This window comes from Phodopus roborovskii, unplaced genomic scaffold (genome assembly GCF_943737965.1).
Source record: "Phodopus roborovskii unplaced genomic scaffold, PHOROB, whole genome shotgun sequence".
Taxonomy (NCBI): domain Eukaryota; kingdom Metazoa; phylum Chordata; class Mammalia; order Rodentia; family Cricetidae; genus Phodopus; species Phodopus roborovskii.
The window spans coordinates 19,620,547-19,640,604 of record NW_026126413.1 but is presented as its reverse complement, the minus strand read 5'-3'; the positions used below and the strand labels follow the sequence as shown (position 1 = coordinate 19,640,604).

General features: G+C 47.2%; 1 protein-coding gene across 1 annotated transcript in view; it reads right to left on the bottom strand.

Annotated features, from left to right (window-relative positions):
- The window catches only part of Depdc1b (DEP domain containing 1B), a 54,644-nt gene that overhangs the window by 26,739 nt on the left and 7,847 nt on the right, over positions 1–20,058 (bottom strand). Inside the window, exon 3 of the mRNA XM_051182935.1 lies at positions 1,589–1,724. Within this exon, the coding sequence (XP_051038892.1) occupies positions 1,589–1,724 (136 nt within the window). The remainder of the gene's footprint in view (positions 1–1,588; positions 1,725–20,058) is intronic.

Genomic DNA, 20,058 nt, shown 5'->3' with positions numbered 1-20,058 from the left:
TGTCACACATCACTGACTCTACTAAGCCTGGCAAATTGTCACACAGGGGCGCTCTTAATGACATTTTCTTAAGTGAGTGAGCAAGGAACCTCCAAACACAGTCTCTCCTCCAAGTTCCAGGGTCACTGTCTCCATCCCCCTGATAGGCGTTCCCACTTCACATAAAAAAATCACAATTGTCAAATGCGCAGCAAAGCCATCACCATCCTTGACAAATCAGCAAGCCCCTGTGGAGTCCGCTCTTCTGTCACTGGAGTCACTGCTTGCCTTGATCATCTTTGATAAGTCTAAGCTCCTTAATTATCCTCTCCTAGCTGAGACATCACATCGTTTCTTTGGGGGAGAGGGAGCTGTTTTTTTTTTTTTTTTTTTTTTTTTGTTTTAATTGCACTGGCTAAAAATGGTTTCATCACATCTTTGCAAACAAAACTGTCTCGGTGTCAAGTCTTATAAGACCTGATTAACCTACATCAATAACGTTAGTAAATTTCTTCCAAAATGCCTTATCAAAGAGTCTCTCTGTATTTTTGTTTTTTAGCATCATCTCAATCTTGGCAGACTTGTACTAGGGATAGTTTAAGAAAAAAGTGTGGAGGCAGGGGGTGGGGGAGAGGGGGTGTGCTTCACCGGAAGAAGCCATGTTTGCTCACGCCATGTGTCGGGTGTCGGGGGTCACTACCCAGCTTTACCAGCTCACTCTCACCTGATACAACAATTGAGATAAAGTCCGGGAGAAGACAAGGCAGCTCTAGGACAGGAGAGGGGATCACAGGGGAGTTTACCAGAAATCTGCTGACTTCTGCATAAGAAAGCAGGTACCACACGTTCCATCAAAACGTCAGGGATGAGCGTGAAAACTAAATGAGAGCCGCTGTCAAAGGGCTTCTCAACCATCGCCAGGCACAGTGCTTCCCAGCACTGTAAAAACCAGACATCAGAAAGCCTGCAGCTCACTAGATAAGCCCTCCTGGACTCAGCCCAGCATCTTAAAAGAGAAACCATGACTATTGTTTTAATTAGTTCATTTGTTGACAACTCATGCACGCATGAGACGCACTGTGGTCCCACTCGCTCACTCACTCTGCGGTTTGCTCGCTCACTCACTCTGCGGTTTGCTCGCTCGCTCACTCTGCCGTTTGCTCGCTCGCTCACTCTGCCGTTCGCTCGCTCGCTCACTCTGCCGTTTGCTCGCTCGCTCACTCTGCTGTTCGCTCGCTCGCTCACTCTGCCATTTGCTCGCTCACTCTGCCGTTTGCTTGCTCGCTCATTCTGCCGTTTGCTCGCTCACTCTGCCGTTTGCTCGCTCACTCTGCCGTTTGCTCGCTCACTCTGCCGTTTGCTCGCTCCTTCCAGCTCCTCCCCACACCAAGTCCCCATTTCACTTTCATCGCTTCTCATTGTGTTTTGTTTCTGCTCTGCTACTCACTGGGTTTGCCCAGAGCCAACTGTGTGGGGGGCGTGGCTGTGGTACTGTCCCCTGGCTATGAGCAACCCACCAATGGCCACACAGAGGACACAATGACTTCCTCTTCCCAAGCAGCCAGTGACTGCCAGCAGTGAGCCCATGTCTTTTAGTCAGGGCACTTACCATCACAATCGGCCTCACTGGAATGTTCTCTTGTGAAGTGCCTGGTGGGGGATCATTCCACTCTGGAAATTTAATGACATCTCTTTGATACAGGGGCCTCTTTGGATATGGCTTCAGGGGTGAGGAAGGAGGAAATCTAAATCCAAGAAAAAATAATCTATTATTGCACACAATAGGAGACAGGGTATTTCAGCACTCAGGTAAGTAGTCAGCCCATTCTTCATCAAGTTATTGAACACAAATAACAGTTCCCAACAATAATGACTTTTAACATATTCATTCATTATGCCCACCGAATAATATTTGTAGAGAAAAAGGTGTAAGATATATGAAACATTTTTAGTAATCAACCGTGTTTGAACCTGGGGCTTTGTGCACGGTACCGGTCCTCTTGCCACTGAGCTACAGCCTTAGCTCTCCATGAATCTCACTGAGTCGGGGTCTTGGTAAGTTCCCTGGGCTGCACTGGATTTGCTTCATGGTCCAGACAGGCCCTGCACTGACAACCCTCTGGCCGCCACGTCTCTAATACAGGATTTTAGAGTTTACAACAATGGCTCGCACTTATTTGATTCTTTTCCCTTTTCTTTGTCTTTAAGATGAAGCCTCCCTCCGGGGCCGAGGCTTGAACTTCTGGCCCAAGCAACCCGTCTGCTTACGCTTCCTGAACTGCAACAACAAGCGTGTGTCCTTGCCTAGTTCTAAAGGTGTTCTGAGCGGAACATGAGGCGCTTGGTGTCACCCAGCTTGAAATCTTCACTGCCTTGTGGCTCTGTTGCTAAATTTTACAGATGGCGCGCTACAAACAGAAGACACTGATGGAGAAACCCTCATTGGCCGCGGCTGAGGAGCAGGACACTGACCTGACGTGCATTTACTTCTTTTCCTTGGCAGTGCTGGGCCTCACACAGACAGGCACCCACCACCCAGCCAGGCCCCACCCCAAAGCCCCAGTGCACACTTTTAAAACTACTTCTAATTCTCCTTCCCTTGAAAATCCATCATGTCACCTAGAAATTGAAATACCAACCAAGAAATCCACCTTCAGGGAGCTAGAAAACGCCCTGGGATCTTTTTTCTGCTTTCCCCACACTGCCGCTCTTCCTGGGTCCCCTGCTTAGCAGAGCCATTCCACCTTGAACATGAAGATGCACGTGAAAACGGATTGCACTGCAACAATATAGAACTAAAGGTAAATATGTATCTTTTTCTCATGTTTCTCTATAAGCTTTTTTGCACAAGCTAGGTGAAATAGATCAATAGGATGGATGTGTGTCTTAGGAGTAGAGTTCCTGCCTCGCATTTGGGAAGCTTTGGCATCTAGGGAGTTCAATCCCAGCACTGCAATAAACAGAGTGGAGGGTGAGTTGCAAAAGGTATGCAAGAAATCACAAAGTTGTTGATTTTTATTTCAAAATCGAGGCCAAATAAATGCTTAAAATCTTTCCTACAGGAATCAGAGAGACAGCACAGTGGTTAAGAGCAAGTTCCGTTCCCTGTATCCATGTCAGGCAATTCACGGCTCCAGTTCCAGGAGTCTGATGCCCTCTTCTGGCTTCCATGAGTACTGCACTCACATACACATACCCACACATGGACAAACCTATACACAGATAAGAGCACACAAGCCATTCATTCACACACACACACACACACACACACACACGTGCACACACTAGAATGTAACTGGCTTGGTCTTGTATACCCCTGCTGTAAGCTCCTAAGAGTCCAGTAACATCCAGAAGACACTGTTTGGCCCTGGTCCTTCCCAGTCTCTAGCTCTTACCGTCTCTCTGTGCCCGTCTTCTGCAACATACTGAGGGGAGCTTAGGGACAAGGGTGTGACACAAACTTCCATGCACTTATTCTGACTCCTGGACCCACTGTGAGGGGCTCACTCTAAGACACATAGAGAATCAGAGAGGCTTTAAAAGTGCCGACAGACTTCAAAGAAACTTTCTATCAAGGTGGCTCGGGAGACAGAACAATAACAAGAACACTACAAAAACCACTTCACGCAGCCACAAGAGACTTGAAAAGAGCCAAGTAGGAGAGAGAAAACTCAACTCCGCATCCTCTGAAAAGAGCATCCAATAACCACACTGCAGTTGAAAAGTCGGTCTGAATCAGAAGAAAACCATGAGGTCTGGAAATCATCAAATGAAATGAAATTAACTGAAACCACCAGTTTATTTATGTGGTGATCAGATTATTAAAGTAGGTGACAGGATCCCAAATATAAAATAAATGGAAGCATTGATCCAGTCAGAGTCTGGACATTAAGGCTGTCTCCGTCGGAGGGTGGTAGCGAACACCTTTAATCCCAGCACTGAGGAGGCAGAGGCAAGCGGCTCTTTGTGAGTTTGAGGCCAGCCTGGTGTATAAAGGGAGTTCCAGGACAGCTACACGGAGAATTCTGTCTCGGAACGCCTCCCCCTCACCAGAAAGGAAAAGGCTGTTTCGTAGCAGCCAGTCTAACTCTCCTCTGTTCTCACCTCCTCTCTCCCTTCTTCCTCTCTTCCCCTTTCCCTCTCTCTTTTTTCTGGCGGGATCTTGCTACAGCCCACCAGCTGGCCTTGAACTCCAGACCCTCCCTGCGCCAACCTTCCGCCCTGGGCTGAAATGAGAGAATGCCAGACCCACTGCACCTAGGCACTCTGATTCCCTGCAAAAACCAACAGTCACAACAAAACCTCCCCCAGCCCCAGGTCAGCATTTGGGCATGCGTCCTCCCACAGCCTCCTCACCCACCTCACAGCTCATTAAAGTAAATAACGGCCAGCCAATACTCACCCCAATTCCACTCTCATTATGGTGTGAAATTTGGGGGCCTGAGTTCAGCCCTGGTTGTCTCATGCACTGCCTGCCGGTGCTTTGGAGGGGAGAGCCCCTCTACACACAGTAACTTAGAGACATGTCGGGTGATCTATACAGCCCTCCTGCTTTGGAAACTATGTCCTTGCATCTCCACTGAGAAAGTAGCATCTTCCAAAGGGCAAAGCAGGATAACTTAGGAGCAGACTGGTGACTGAGGAGCCCCTAAGTAGCCTCTCCGCACCCTACCTGCCAATGCAGCGAGGTATCCCATTTCTTCAGCAGCCTGGCAACCTTGCCTGAGGGGGAAAAGTGCAAGGGCTCCCTCTGGTGGTGACTGCTGGAGACATGAAGTTATTAGTTTAATCCTAGCAATTTGATTCCTGTTGTCTGGGGCTAGACACCCTGTTAGCTGATCTGCTTCAAACTTCACTTGGATGAAATAGAAATATTTCCCAAACAGAAGAGCAACTTTTGTAAAAAGCTCCACAACTAACTGGCTCAAAGCATAAAACATCTTTAAGTTCTGTAAGCGTTTCCGTAGGTGTGTCAGTGCATGGGCGGAATGGCAGTCCTCGGGGAGTCTGAGGACAGCTGGGCGACAGTTTCAAAAGCAAAACCTGGAGTGCGCTGTAGCTCATACGGAAACGCAACTTGAACAGAGAATAATAAATGACTGAGTGTTCACCCCCACCCCGAGGTTCAAGGGGACAAAGATTCTAAGCTAAAAGTCAGGAGGGCTGTTCTGAGATAGCGTCTTCCAGACACCAGGGCCATGGCTGCCGTGGCTGCCTGTGTGCAGCCTGTGCAAGATCCAGCCAGCACGAACGGAGGAGGGGCTCACAAGGCCCCACCCCCAGATCAAAGCCATTGGCAGCTGAGGGCAGCTAGCAGAAAGAGTCCATTTCCTTTGGGGGTGTCAAGCCTCTCCTCTCATAGGCTGCCCATGCGCTAGAGGCTGGTCCTGCAACCCTGTGCATACCCGAAGCACCAGAGACTGAGTTTGTTGTTGTTGTGTTTTTGTTTTTAAAGAGGGTGCGGTGATGTTTGGCCAGGACAGGTGCAGTGTTTCCCTGAGAGAGCTTGGAGTGGGGAGTGATCAAAAAACTTTGTACACACTTGTGAAACTCTTAAAGACTAGATAAGCAAAATTCAACTTAACTCAAAAATAAATAAAAGCAACTTTGAAGAGAAAAAAAATTGCAGATCCTTTGTAAAATGTTATTGAAAGACATTTTTCCAAAGGAAACAGACAATTCCTCGGTGAATACGATTCAATACGATGAAATATGGCGGCAAGATCACATTGCTGAAGAGTGTAGCCTTTCTCTTCTCGACTATAGAAATACTTGCGCTCCGGAGGCTCACACGTGGGACACAGTCTCTCCTAACCCATGGCTGCATACGGCATATACCACAGGGGGACGCCAGAGAGAATGGGACCTCACTAGAGAGGGGGACTGCCCACAGGCGACAAGGGCGCCCTATCAGCGAGAGGAGAAGGGAGCTGCCCGAGTCATGTTGGCAGGCAGCGACCTGCTAACTCACTTCCTTCTAAGCTCTTGACCACAGAAAGGAAAGAGAGAGTGTGAGAGAGAGCAATCTGGTCAGAGCGGTACATTATAATCCCAACCCTCAAGAGTCACAAGCAGGAGAACGGAGAGTTCAAGGCCAGCCTGGGCTACAACAATGAATTCTAGGATAGCTTGGGCTTATAAGCCTTTCTCAAAAATAACATAGATTGCCAGGCAATGGTGGTGCACACCTTTATTCCCAGCACTCGGGAGGCAGAGGCAGGTAGATCTCTGTGAGAGTTTCGGGACAGCTAACAATGCCACACAGAGAATCTCTGTCTTGAAAAAAAAAAAAAAAAAAAAAAACATAGCTTTAAAAAAAAAAAAAAAAAAAAAGGTTACTTTAAGCCAGTGAGAGTGGCACTGTTCCTCAGCCACAGAAAACCAGAGCATTGCCTGATTCACACCATGGATCACAATAATGGTTTATTTGTATCTTCTGTTATGATCACTTATTTCAACAGTAAAAATCTTATCATTTACTCAAAATAAAAATTATCATAGAGGCTAGGGAACTGTCTCATTAGACAAAACTAACAGCTATGCAAGCATGAGAAGCTGAGTTCAAATTCCCAGCACCTATACAGAAAGTCAGGCGTGACTCTGAGTGCCTGTAACCCCAGAACTGCAAGGCAGAGAAAGGCGGCCCCGCAGGGCTTATTGGCCAGCCTACCCAAAGCCATGAGTCACTTCAATGGGAAGACTCCTCACACACACACACACACACACATACACACACAAATACCATAGTAAAAATACGAAATTTAAGATAAAATATAAGAAAATAACTCTCAGACTCCAGGTAATGAAGACATTTCCTTTTGGGGGTGTGGTACAGGCCACAGCATGTACAGGACAGAGGCCAACTATGGGAGTTGATTCCTTTCTTCTACCATCTGGGTTCTGGGGACTGAACTCAGGTAGCCATGCTTGACAGCAGGTACCTTTACTTTTAGTGAGTTCCAGGCCAGCCAGAGATACAAGGTGAGACCCTGTGTCAAAAAAGCAAAAGAGAAATCTAGCAAAATTAGTAAGTTTTCTACTCATTGGGATGGGGATGCCATAAAACAAGACTTAAAGGTCTTGTGGCAGAGCACGGACTTGCCTGACATGTGCAACCATCCTGGATTTACTATAAAAAGAAACGATGAGGAAGGGAGGGAGGGAGGGAGGGAGGGAAGAAAGGAAACACAGGAGAGGGGAAGGCAGGGCAGGACAGGGCAGGGCAGAGTAGAGCAAGCAGGGCATTAACAGACAAAGCTGAAGGCTGAAGGTGTAGCTTGGTGACACACAAGGTCATTTCCCAGCACGGCAAAAGGGAGGAGAGATCTCTACAATCTTTGTAACTGATAAAAGACGAGTTTACAAAGTATCTTATTTTAACCACTAAGAATCTACTAGAAGGAAAAGTCCTGCAGAAAGGGAAAGTATAAAGCAAACATTTCCTGGTATGGAACCAGGAATAACAAGCACATATAAAATGACACACGGTCTCTTCAGTCACAGTGACAGAGCTCTTCGTGCACACCAGGTGGGCAAAAGTGTAAATCAGTCCTCATCAGATATTTTCTTCCGGTGTAATGAACATTAGCATCACCTACACTGGGAAAGGATTTGTCGTTACCGGTAAGTTAAATGTGTCCAAATCCTCTAAATGCAGTGAGCTCCTAGATAATGCTGGGTACCCTGAAATAACATTGGCTGTGCAGAACAGACCGCCCATGGCGGATCAAGACAGCACTGTTGCGAGGGCGTAGCAATGGAAGCCACCCAACCCCTGCTATCAGGGAGCACACTGGAATGTCGATGCGACGGAGTACAAACAGCCAAGAGAATCAACACACTATAGTTTCACACATCAGCATGAATAAATCAAAACAGCTACAAGAAACAAAAGACTATGTAAGAGAATACACGCTCTGGTAAGTTTTACTTAAAAGTCAAGGGCAGAGAAGATACAAAGACAATCGGTTGTTTAGGGGCTTGGAAAAGGCTCGGTGGTTAAGGGCACTGGCTGCTCTTGCAGAGGACCAGGTTCGATTCCCAGCATTCACATGATAGCTCATAACCATCTCCAACTCCAACTCTGGGACATCTAATGCCTTCCTCTGACCTATGTGGGCACCAGACACACATGTGATACAAAGACATAAACTTGGGCAAAACTCTCCTACTCATAAAATAAGTGTTTAAAAATAGTAATGAATTCTTTAAAGATAATAAGGGTAAGTACTTCAAGGAAAAAAAATCATAAACCAGAAGCAGTGGCATCATCAGTACCTACGTCCAAACCCTGGTGATCTCTCAGGAGGTGATGAACCCTGGGCGAAGAGGGCCCCGCTTTTCTGGCAAACACCCATTGCTCGGCTACCTTCCATCAGCTCCTATAAGAGGTCCCTCATATATAGAGCACGGCTCCCTCTGCTGGGTAACCCTTACAAGTGCTCATCTTACAACTGCAAACATATAGTTCAGAACTGTAAAGTCATGCTGAATTCTACAAATAAATACTAAGAGCAGGAAAGAGATCAGCCTCACTGACTAGTCAACAAAGCAGCCCTGGTCCCTTTGTGCCCCCTCTGTCACCAAATAATGGTGAAAAATGTCCTTTAACACAAAGCAAACAACTACTATTCTCAGTGGACTTAACTGAAAAAATTAAATTTAGTATTTAGTCAAAAGCACTATAGGACATCTAAGTCATAAGGAAAACACACTTTCTAAATCTTTGAGGGCTGCTAGCAAGATGGTGCAGTGTTGGTGGATAAGGGTAGTTGCTGCTCTTCTAGAATATCAGAGATCAGCAGCTCACAAGCACCAGTTTCAAGAGATCCAACCCCCTCTTCTGGCTTCTGCAATCACACACACGCACACACACACACACACCACAAATAAAAATAAAATCTTTAATAAATCTTTGTAAAGTTGGCTGGTAAAGTAACAGATTTCTCACAATATCTCAAAATTTCTTCCACAGAATATACTAAAATTCTTCCGTTGTTATCAACAGAAATTTGCAGCATCAACATCTTCAGCCTCAGGAACCTAACTAAGCATTTCTGCCAACAAAACAAAACTCAACATCAACAAAACCCTGACAGATATTAATTATCCACAGGTCTGGTCTCTCCTAGGCTGCTGTTTCCCAGAAATCTATGAGTTAGACAAATCTTTAACAACTCTGAGGGTTTAACTGTACTCTGCAAAGTCCCTCCACATATGTAGTGCTATGGTGTGTGTGTGTGTGTGTGTGTGTGTGTGTGTGTAGAATATGTTATATAGTATTATACCACCTAAATGCTGAAAATTTGGTAATTACATTTCACGAAACTGCTTGAAGGTGTCAGTAACATACAGCCAATTACAGTAGCATCAAAACACATGAACTTCTGATCTGATGAGACATGTTCAACTGAAATAACTTAAAACTGCAGCACAATAGCCAGACATCACACAGAAAGATCTGTATTCTGTTTATGCCTTGGAAGATTCAATTTCCTTGACAAGTTAAATCCCAACCTGATCTACTGAATTCCATTCAAACCCCAGGGGGACTGTTCCAGGGATAAACACAGTGATTCTAGAACAAACGAGGAAAGACAAAGGACCCACAATGACAATTTGGAAACGAACAAAGATGGAGAAGTGGCTAGCTCTCCAGGACTGTCACAAAGCTACCGTGGTCAGGACAGTGCTACATGGGGACACACAGGCAGGGCCCACAGCAATGAAACCATCTGGGAACTAAGGGATCGCCACAAGACAAGCTTCCCCCAAGAAGAATGCAAACACACCAAAAGTCAAAGGGTGGCAAGAAAAGTAACCTGCTCACCAGCCCTCTAGTAACTGCCATTACTGTGGGGGAACTTCCAAAGGGATGAACTCTTGGCAGGGCACGTAGCTGGGGAGCTCTGGATTGCTCTGTGGACATGAAGCGGGGGGGGGGGGGAGAACAGAGATTCTGATTGCCTGCACAATGGATGCAGGGGGATCCTCTGGAGCGCCCAGCTGTCTGCATGGCACCCCTTGGCACCTCCTTGCCCCACGCATCTGTGAATGGGCCAGTACAGAAAGACTAGTCTCTGAGGGCATCGCTCAGTGGTAGAGCATTTGACTGCAGAAGACTAGTCTGAGAAGTACAAGACGATCGAGGGTCCAGACCCTCAGGAATGATGTTCTGGGTCACTCTGCCAGGCGGTGGCAGAGGAGGAGAGAACTCACGGTGGACAAGGAGGCAGAGGACACGCAGCAGCTGACCAACTGTGGGGACAGGAACTGTGGTCTTTCTAGTAATTTCCATGTTGGTCTCTTCAGGGAAGGTGTCCCACAAATATACGTGGAGAAGTGGTTCTATGCCCACACAAAACAATCCGTGCTGGTGCTGACCCCAGAGGGTATCAATCAGGTCATCTCTCTTCAGGACCACAGCCCCCAACTTTCCCCAGCCCATCATGGAGCACACAGGGTAACAGAACCAGCTCGCTCCTTCCGGAAGACGCAGGGCTTCGACAGCACTCTTTGCTTGGGAACTCTCCGTGAGCCCAGTCCTTTCCTTCTCAGGTGAGACTGCATCATAAAGTGCAGGCTTAGCTTATTAACTCCTGCTGCCTCTCCAAGGGTCCTTCTGGGTACTCCCCATCTACAGCGTAAAGACGGCCGTCTCGGAGCTTATGTTGCTGTGAAGAGACACCAAGACCATGGCGACCCTAAAGGAAACCATTCCATTGGGGGGAGGGGGGTTGGCTCACTTACAGTTGCAGAGGTTCAGACCACTATCTTCGTGATGGGGAGCATGGCGGCAGGCAGATGTGGTGCTGGCGTAGTAGATGAGTGCGCTACATCTCACAGGCAACAGGAAGTCAGCTGAGACACCTCAAAGCCCGCCCCCACACTTCCTCCAACAAGGCTATACCACTAACAAAGCCACACCTCCTAAAGTGCCACACCCTATGAGGTTATGGGGGCCAAGTACATTCCAACCACCACAATCACACACATGTGGCGCTACCTTGCCACCTCCTTCTCTACTCCAAAGGAACCCAGTATTGGTGTTCGCTCGGTTGGAATGACTTCACGTGGGTGTCTGCTACATGGGAGACACAAGTGGGTAACCCTTAGAGTCTAACAGCCTCGGCCTGCATGTCAAATGCCATCATTTGCTTTATAAATGAAGACTTCCCAGCCCCCTGGTCTAGTGGAAAGACAGGTGCAACAGTGTTTACTCAGAAGTTACACAGACGGCACAGAGGACAAGGGACAGACAGACCTACCTTGTTCCCACTGCATTGCCAACAAGAAGCTCATTCCGTTTGAATAAGCTGCCGGAGAACCATTAAATACCACTGCTAAGTGTGGGCCAAGACCAAAAGTTGGCAATCCTAGTTTGTAGATGAGGCCACAGAGGGCCACAGAGTACAAGCAATTTGCTTACAATCGCATGGGCAGAGGCCGGGCTGTGGTGGCGCACGCCTTTAATCCCAGCACTCCAGAGGCAGAGGCAGGTGGATGTCTGTGAGTTCCAGGCCAGCCTGGTCTACAGAGCAAGTTCCAGGACAGGCTCCAAAGCTACACAGAGAAACCTTGTCTTGAAAAACAAAAACCTAAACAGCTGAGATCAGAGCCAGTCCTGCACACTCCAAACCCTCGGTCACAATCCTCCCAACACTGAGCTCACATTATAGCCCACTATGCCTCACATGACGTGAAAACACTACAGCCAGCAGTGACTAACCGTCAGGCTTTTCTCAGTGGGCACTAGGTGTTGTGTTGGACGGTGGGGACACCCAGATAAAAGCAAGTTCTCCCACGCCCTCGTCTCCTACTGCTCCCCGTGTAATGACGTGATGACACCCAGTGTCTTCGCTCGCTCGCTTCCCCAATGGGCAGCCACCTGCTACTGAAAGGGATCCAGCGGAGCGTCACCGTGAAAGCAGGCTTCTCCGAGGCACCCCGCAGGGATGGCCTCTGTACAGCCCCAAAGCCATGTCCTTCAGAAGAGATCCGGGGTCCACCCTCATACCCACTTTCTGTACACAGCATCACCGTGGGTACAGTGGGCGTGGCAAATGCTTGAGAAAGGATGAGAAGAAACTGAAGAGGGTAAAGCAGCATCTGTAGGGTATCATTAACAGAGAGAGACACAACTGACACAATAGTTCAGAAAATGGTCCAGCAAGACAGCTCAGCAAGTAAAAGCACTTCAGGGATGACCTGAAGTTTGATCCCATGGCCCCCCATGGAGGAAGGACAGAACCAACACTCGGAAGTTGTCCTCCTACCTCCACACAAGCACTGTGATACACCCCTGCCACTACATAAACAAATAAAACTTATAAAATAGCCCAGAACCTAACTTTAAAATGTGGTGAGATACAGTTTATGGTTATGTTAAAGCTTGCCTGAGGATTCAGAAAGCAAAGTCAGCCACAATCCATAGAAGCTGGGCACACACCTTTATTCCCAGCAGCCAGAAGCCAGGAGGTGGTGGCACACACCTTTAATCCTAGGACTCAGGATTAAGAGATAGACTGATCTCTATAAATCCAAGGCCACCCAGATCTACACAAGAATGAATCAGTATATATAAAAAAAAGAGAATTATAGCTCACATCTTTAATCCCAACATTAGAGAAGTATATAAGACAAAAGCAAGGCCTCAGAGAAGGATTTGTTCTCCAGCCATGCTGAGGAGAGGCAGCAGTTAGAGATTTGAAGAGCTCGTGCGTGCGTGGACCAGCCCTTTCAGCCTGAGCTGAGCTAGAGGTGAGAGCTAGTGGCCGGCTGCTTTGCTTTTCTAATACTCAACTTGAAGCTTGAACCCCAATATCGGTCTCTGGGTCTTTTATTTATTCGTGTTACATTAAAATGTTTTCAAGTTTTACACACACACATATCAGAACATAAGCATATCAAGCAGATGATAAAAGGCTTCCATGAGTGACATAAATATGCTTACGGCAACTGTTTCCTGAGGCTCACGTGACACGTCAGCCTGGCATCTCCATTCCTGGTTTACAAGCTCGCCAACTCCACGCACAGCACGGCCTGTCCACTCCACTTTCAACAGCTTCAGTAACCCTCGTCATATAACCTGTTCCTCAGACCAAACTCCCACCGTTCTGTTAATTCTAACTACGTCTTCTTGAGGAAGGCTAACTAACCACATGTCTTTGTCCCTTTATCTCCGTGTCAATTCCATCCATCCCAGGAGTACCTCTATGTGATCTTCCTCTGGATCAAGAGAAGTCCCCTGCTGTCTAAAAAGGGCGGGGCACCTGGGAACCACACTGCTCCCAGGAGATTTCTGAATTCCCGCTCCATCCTCTACTGAAGCTGGTGGGTAAAAGCAAGCAGTGGGAATTCATGGACAAACGTAGCAAAAGACCAAAGCAAACAGCAGTTTCAAGGACAAACAGGTGGCAGCCACGTGGATAAAACACATACAGAGGGAAGAGCTAAGGAAGCCTGACAGAGAGAGCATGGAACACACAAACATGCCGGGGTCAGGACAGAGAAACAACAACTCAGGTTTGAAATTAGCAAGAATTAATCACCCACACACCTTAGACGGGACATTACAAAACTGTGTCGACAGTCAGCGTTCACCTGGTTTGACTCAGAACAGCTTATTTCAACATCCCATTGACACGCCCAGCAACACCTGGGCAGCTTCCACATGGGAAGATGCAGCGATGGGCTGTAATCTCCAAGTCGGGCTGATTTAACAGTGCCCTGTGTAACTCTCAACCAGGGTTCAGCTGGCTGTGCCTCAAGGCTCACAGGGACCTCCAAGGACCCCTCCTGCCTCTGAACGTTGCACAACAGTCTGAGTCATTACTTTGCTTTCAGGCAGTCCACACACGATTTCCTAGTCTAGAAAGCTGCCCCAGCTTTACATCCTCTACAGCCATCGCCTGCTCCATCGACAGATGCGCTCACAACTGTAAACATCAGAACCAACTCTGGCAAAGTTAACTAGAAAGGAATCTGAACACCGTTAGAGAGCCAGAGAACAGGAGGAAAGGGGATGGATCCGGGAGAAAAGCAGAAGGCCAGATGGCATACACAGCCAGAACCACATATGGGAGCATGCCCTAGGAATAGGCTGGTCCTCTGCGTGCCTCTCTCGTGCCTACAGACTATCACTTCTGTCACAACAAGATCCAAGCTGCCCTTCCCCTTTGCATCAAGATTTAGTCCTGGGTGGAGACACCTAGGAGCCAGGACAGGCCATGTGCCTGCACCCTCCTTACCACGAGGGAGGAAGGGGTGGATCAGTCACCCAGGCCTTCACTCCAATGGCCTCCTTTCCACCAAGACCCACGCAAACAGGAGCTCCCACAAATAGAAATGATTGGCAACCACAAGATGCTTCAAGTTCCACATAAGTATAAGCATATGTATGTTTCCATTTTTCACCAGCATCCCAGAACTCCAACTTGGCTGCTCATTACTGACCTTTGTGAAGTACACAGCTGGAAAGGTAGCGAGACCGTGGATGCTTACCCACTTCTCAAGGCTCCAGACTCCTTGCGATACTAATCAGGTACAAAGGTATCACAAGTATCCAGTAACTACTGAAGATGTTTATGAAGCACTGACAACTGTTATGGATATAACCACGGTTATACAGTACAAGCCTCAAGAAGAAAATGTTAAACATGGATAAAAATTCTAAATAAGATGGCTAATCAGGTAAAGGCCTCCAAGCCTGACTACCTGATTCAGTATCAGGGACCCACACGGTGGGAAGGGACAACTTCTCCAAGTTGTTCTCTGCCCTACATACACACAGTGACATACATGCACGCGCGCATGCGCACGTATACACACAGACACAATCTCATACACACACGCAATCCACACACACACGCAATCTCACACACACACGCAATCTCACACACAATCTCACACACACAATATCACAGACGCATGCGTGTACACACACGCAATCTCACACACACAATCTCACACACACACGCAATCTCACACACAATCTCACACACACAATATCACAGACGCATGCGTGTACACACACGCAATCTCACACACACAATCTCACAGACACATGTGTACACACACGCAATCTCTCACACAATCTCACACACACACATACACTCTCATAGACTCATGCGTGTACACACACACACAATCTCACACATACTCTCACAGACTCATGCATGTACACACACACATACACACAATCTCTCACACAATCTCACAGACGCATGCGTGTACACACACACGCAATCTCACACACACACACAATCTCACACACACACTCTCACAGACTCATGCGTGTACATACACACACACATACATACACACAATCTCACACACACACACAATCTCACACACACACTCTCACAGACTCATGCGTGTACATACACACACGCAATCTCTCACACACACAATCTCACACACACATACACTCTCACAGACTCATGCGTGTACACACACACACAATCTCTCTCACACGCATGCATGCATACACACAATCTCTTTTAAAGATTCTGTGAGAAAACAGACTGCCCTATCTCAGACAAAGCTTAGTCTAGCTTTAGGGAGCGAGAACAAGCATTCCCATCCACACTAGCAGTCTCACCCAGACAGTGTCCGGTACCCTGGAAGTCCCTCCGCTGCATCGCCACCATCGTTAGAGTAACGGTTTTGGAGCACGGGCTTCGCCCCTGCTCAAAGCCCTAGCCTTGGCTGCTTTCTTATGAAGGAAAAGTCTACTCTAGGGGCTGGAGAGGTGGCTCAGTGGCTTAGAGCACTCGCTGCTCCTGCAGAGGACCCAGGGTCCATTCTCAGCGTATCTACATGTTGGCTCATAACCATCTATAACTCCAGGTCCAGGGGATCTGACACTCCAGTGCACATACATACATGAAGACAAAACACTCCTACATACAAAATAAAATCTAAAAGAAACGGGCCTGTTCTATAGCTATAAATTTAATAAATTCCACTAACTTCACCCTTTGGCTCCCTAAGACTAGCCGTGTTTGTCTCCTTCCCGTCAGCACATTAAAGCTTACAGACGAGTGTGTTTCTGACTGGCTGCTTTGTTCTTACCTTACGGTGATCAGAGATACCCTCTCCCCTCCACCCCTCACTATCCAGACCCAACTCCACCCATAGGGCCCCTCCATCTCCTCTCTCTACCAATGAGGTCCCCGAGCTCTCATTCTACACTGGCTAAGTCACAGACACAGTTCCAACCTAAGCCGGGCAGATAACATTATCCTAAGTAGGCTAACGTAGTCATCACAAGAAAATGGCAGAGTGTGTAACCTCTGGAGCCTTTTACCTCTGGAGTCTGTTGCCATCAAGAGCCTTTTAAATTCCTAATTGTCCAGTCTTAATATAACAGTGTCCAGTTTCACACTGTGTTGCACAAGCTGGCTGGTCTTGAACACCTGGATCCTCCTGCCCTTCAAGTAGCTGGAATTATAAGCACACCACCATATCTGGCTGGCAGTAGTATCATTTTTTTAAGACATAGTCACAACTGGTAACATTAGGTGTCTCTGGGGGATGGAACTGTTGACTAAAGGAAAGAAATACGAAGAAGGCTCTATATATCTTTTGCATCTTGTAAAATCTGAACATGAAAACATTGCCCTACCAAAAAAAAGACAAAAAATAATAAGATGCACAACAATAACTAAAATTACTATGCAAACCACAAAGAATACATGAGTCACTCCATGAACTGCCAGTAAAATAAATTCTCATTTATTAATTTGCTATGGGTTCCTGTGGTAGTTTGGATGTAATTGGCCCCACAATCTCATAGGGAGTGGCATTGGGGGAAGTGTGTCACTGTGGGTGTGGGCTCTGAGGTCTACACCCAGTGACAAACTCACTTCCTGTGGCCTGTGGACCAGGATGCAGAGCTCTCTGCTCCTTCTCCAGCACCGTGTCTGCCTGAACACTGCTCTGTCCAGCCATGATGATAATGGACTCAACCCTTGAACCTGTAAGCTACCCCAATTAAATGTTTTCCTTTGTAAGAGTTGCCACGGTCATGGTGTCTCTTCACAGCGATAGAAACCCAAACTAAGACAGCTCCTGTAGGTCATTAATTAAATACACTGTGATCCTTCTACTTACCAATACATATAAAGAAGATAAGCAGGATAGAAGTATATTTATTTACTTAATGACCTACGGGAACTGTATATATAGTCTAAGCCTCAATGGAAATTGCAAAATCAGGAAGAGAAAGAGGGGAGCATTAGAAAAGTAATATGAGCAGGAGTGGAGGGAGACAGCACAGAGTAGAGCATGGGCCCATCCCCAGCACCACCCAAAAACAGAGGAAGGGAGGAGGGAGGAGGGGAAGAGGGAGGAGGGAGGAGGGAGGGAGGAGGGATGAGGGAGGGAGGGAGAAGGGATAAGGGAGGAAGGGAGGAGGGAGGGAGGGGGGAGGGAGGGAGGAGGGATGAAGGAAGGGAGGGAGGGAAGAGGGAGGAGGGAGGGAGGAAGAAAGGAGGGATGAGGGAGGGAGGGAGGGAGAGAAGAGGGAGGAGGGAGGGAGGGAGGAAGCCAAGGAGGGGGGAAAGGAATGACTGGTCTCATCAACCCGTGATTGAGCTTTGGGGAGACTAACACCCAGGAGTGCAAGAACATGCCTGGCTTATTGCTGGGGGAGAGATGGGCAGTGGGCAGTGGTGGTACAGCCTCAGAGTCTTGACCAGGTTCACCTTCTCTGCCCGTTAAAGGACTCAAAGGCAGTGAAGAAATCTCACACACTGCTAACAGAAGCAGATGAAATCAGCAACTGAAGAAAGGTGTTTACTGGAGGAAACACACATACCAGAAACACAGAGAAAAAGACGAGCAAAACTGTGAAATGGGAGTGGGGGGGGGGGGGGCTCAGGAAGCCTGAAGGGGTGGGGTTTTTAAAGTCTTTGAAGAGATATACTCCCATTTTAGGGTTGGTCCTTCAGAGGAGATGGATGGTTGGTCGGCCCACAGCTGTTATGTAACATGTTCTGAGGCGGCTTTGAACCAATCTCCTCAGACCCGACTTTGCCAGTCAGCGGCAGCAGACCTTCTGATCAGAGACAAAGGCCTTTGTTTAAAGAGGTGTCCGTCTTGAGTGGGGTGGGTAAGGCAGAAACCTACCGCCTTGGAAATTTGCCACCTTTGGCTCCGGGCCATGTCCCCCCAATCTGTCTGCGTGGCATCAGACCCTCAATGGTACAGTTGAGTAGAAGTCTCGTGGAACGTTCTATAGCAGACCAGGGTCACTGTGGCCAACAGAACCAACTGGGTATTTCCACAGAGCTAGCAGAGGGGGTTTTAATGCCTCCGACAAGAGAAATGAGGTGCAAGTGCTGTGGCTGGACGGGCCATGCAGCACGCAGTCCTAACGGAAACCCAGAAAACACGCAATCCGTGGCTCCACTGACGACAAAAACATACCCAAAACAAAAACATTAACAGACACAGAATATCCTAAATTAGTGTCGCCAAAACTGAAAGTGGACCGTGTGCAGCAATAAAGAAACCTCTAGCAAAGACTATCAGGTGTGAGCTTGTTCCAATTTCTTAAAAGAAAGAGGGGGGGAGGGAGCGGGGAAGGGAGAGAGAGAGAGGGGGGAAGAGAGAGGGAGACAGAGAAGCATTCTTTATGCCCCCAAATTCAACTAACCAATTAGATACTGGTATTTTTCTTCTACATTCTTAAGAAATGAAAGTAAGTCTGTGAGCCTCCCGGTCCCCATACTTTCGTGGTCTTGGGACCTCGGCACTTAAACCTAGTGCCCGACCATCCATCTTTATGGACATGGTGAAATGAGTAGTGAAAGAAAAATCACATCACATATACACATTTTGTGTTTTCCTATTAAAAAAAAAAAAAAAAAAAAAAAAAAAAAAAGGATGTCCACTAGAGGGAGTAAATAGTTCATCTATTTGAAGGTGTGGCAACTAAAACAGGTCCCTTCAAAAGATTTACAAGACAAGGAATGGTACCAGAATGTTTCACAAGGTTCCCCCCCCCCCAAAAAAAAGAAAGAAAGAAAAAGAAAAAGAGGATTAAGGAGTTATACATTTAAAACATCTGCTCAAGTTTCTGTCACCAGAGATACAAATTAAGATTTTTCTAATCTACAGCTTACTGGCCTACAGAAGAGTTGAGTTTGGAGGGTAACGTAATCCCATCAATTTTAACACACAATTGCATTGGTGAAACCTCCACTCTATCAAGAAGCAAGCTTCATTACTTCCCCAAACGTTCTTTCTTTCCTTCCCCAACCTGACAGCACTCCATTTTATAGAGGAATGTGCATCCAACCATGGGACATTTAGAGTGTCTCCAGCTATTGGCAATTATTAATACAGATTTTCCGCCCACATACTAAATTTTCATTGCTATAGGGAAATGTCTAGTAAAACTGCTCAGCAAGATCATCTGTACCTATTAACTTTATCTGAAACTGCCAACCTAGGATTCTCGCCAATGGCAGAGGAGGTTTCAACCTCTGCATCTCAGAAGTACTTGATAGTGTTACTATGCATCACAAGAACTATGTGGCTACTAAGTGCTGGCCACAGCGTTCCTATCGAGTCTCTGTGCTCATTCATCACTAACATAGCTGTTGAGCTACGTCAGCCTCATCTGTGAAATCTGAGCCAGCCTGGCATATCACAAGAACACTGCCTTTAGAGGCAGTCCTCGACTCAAATGATGAGTCCTTCACCACTAACTGCAAGACTCTGAACATGCCTTTATTTGCTCGGAGTACTGGTTCACGCCCATAATCTCAGCGCTTAGAAGGCTGGGACAGGACTGCCACAAGTTCAAGTCATCATGAACTACTCTGTCTCCAAAAAAGAAAGAGAGAGAAGAAAGCATATAATGTGGATGCCAGCTTTACATCTGCAGTTGAGTTAAATGGCATATGAGCTTGGAACATCAGAGATGCTCAGGAATGTTGGTTTCTTCCTCTCCAACAAGAACCCCCCCTCCTTGTCCCTTTCAGCACTTTCTAGACTACTTAGAAAGGACTCCCTTCCAAGAAGTGACGGGCAAAGGGATCAAGGCCAGGATGCGGAAACCCAGAGACA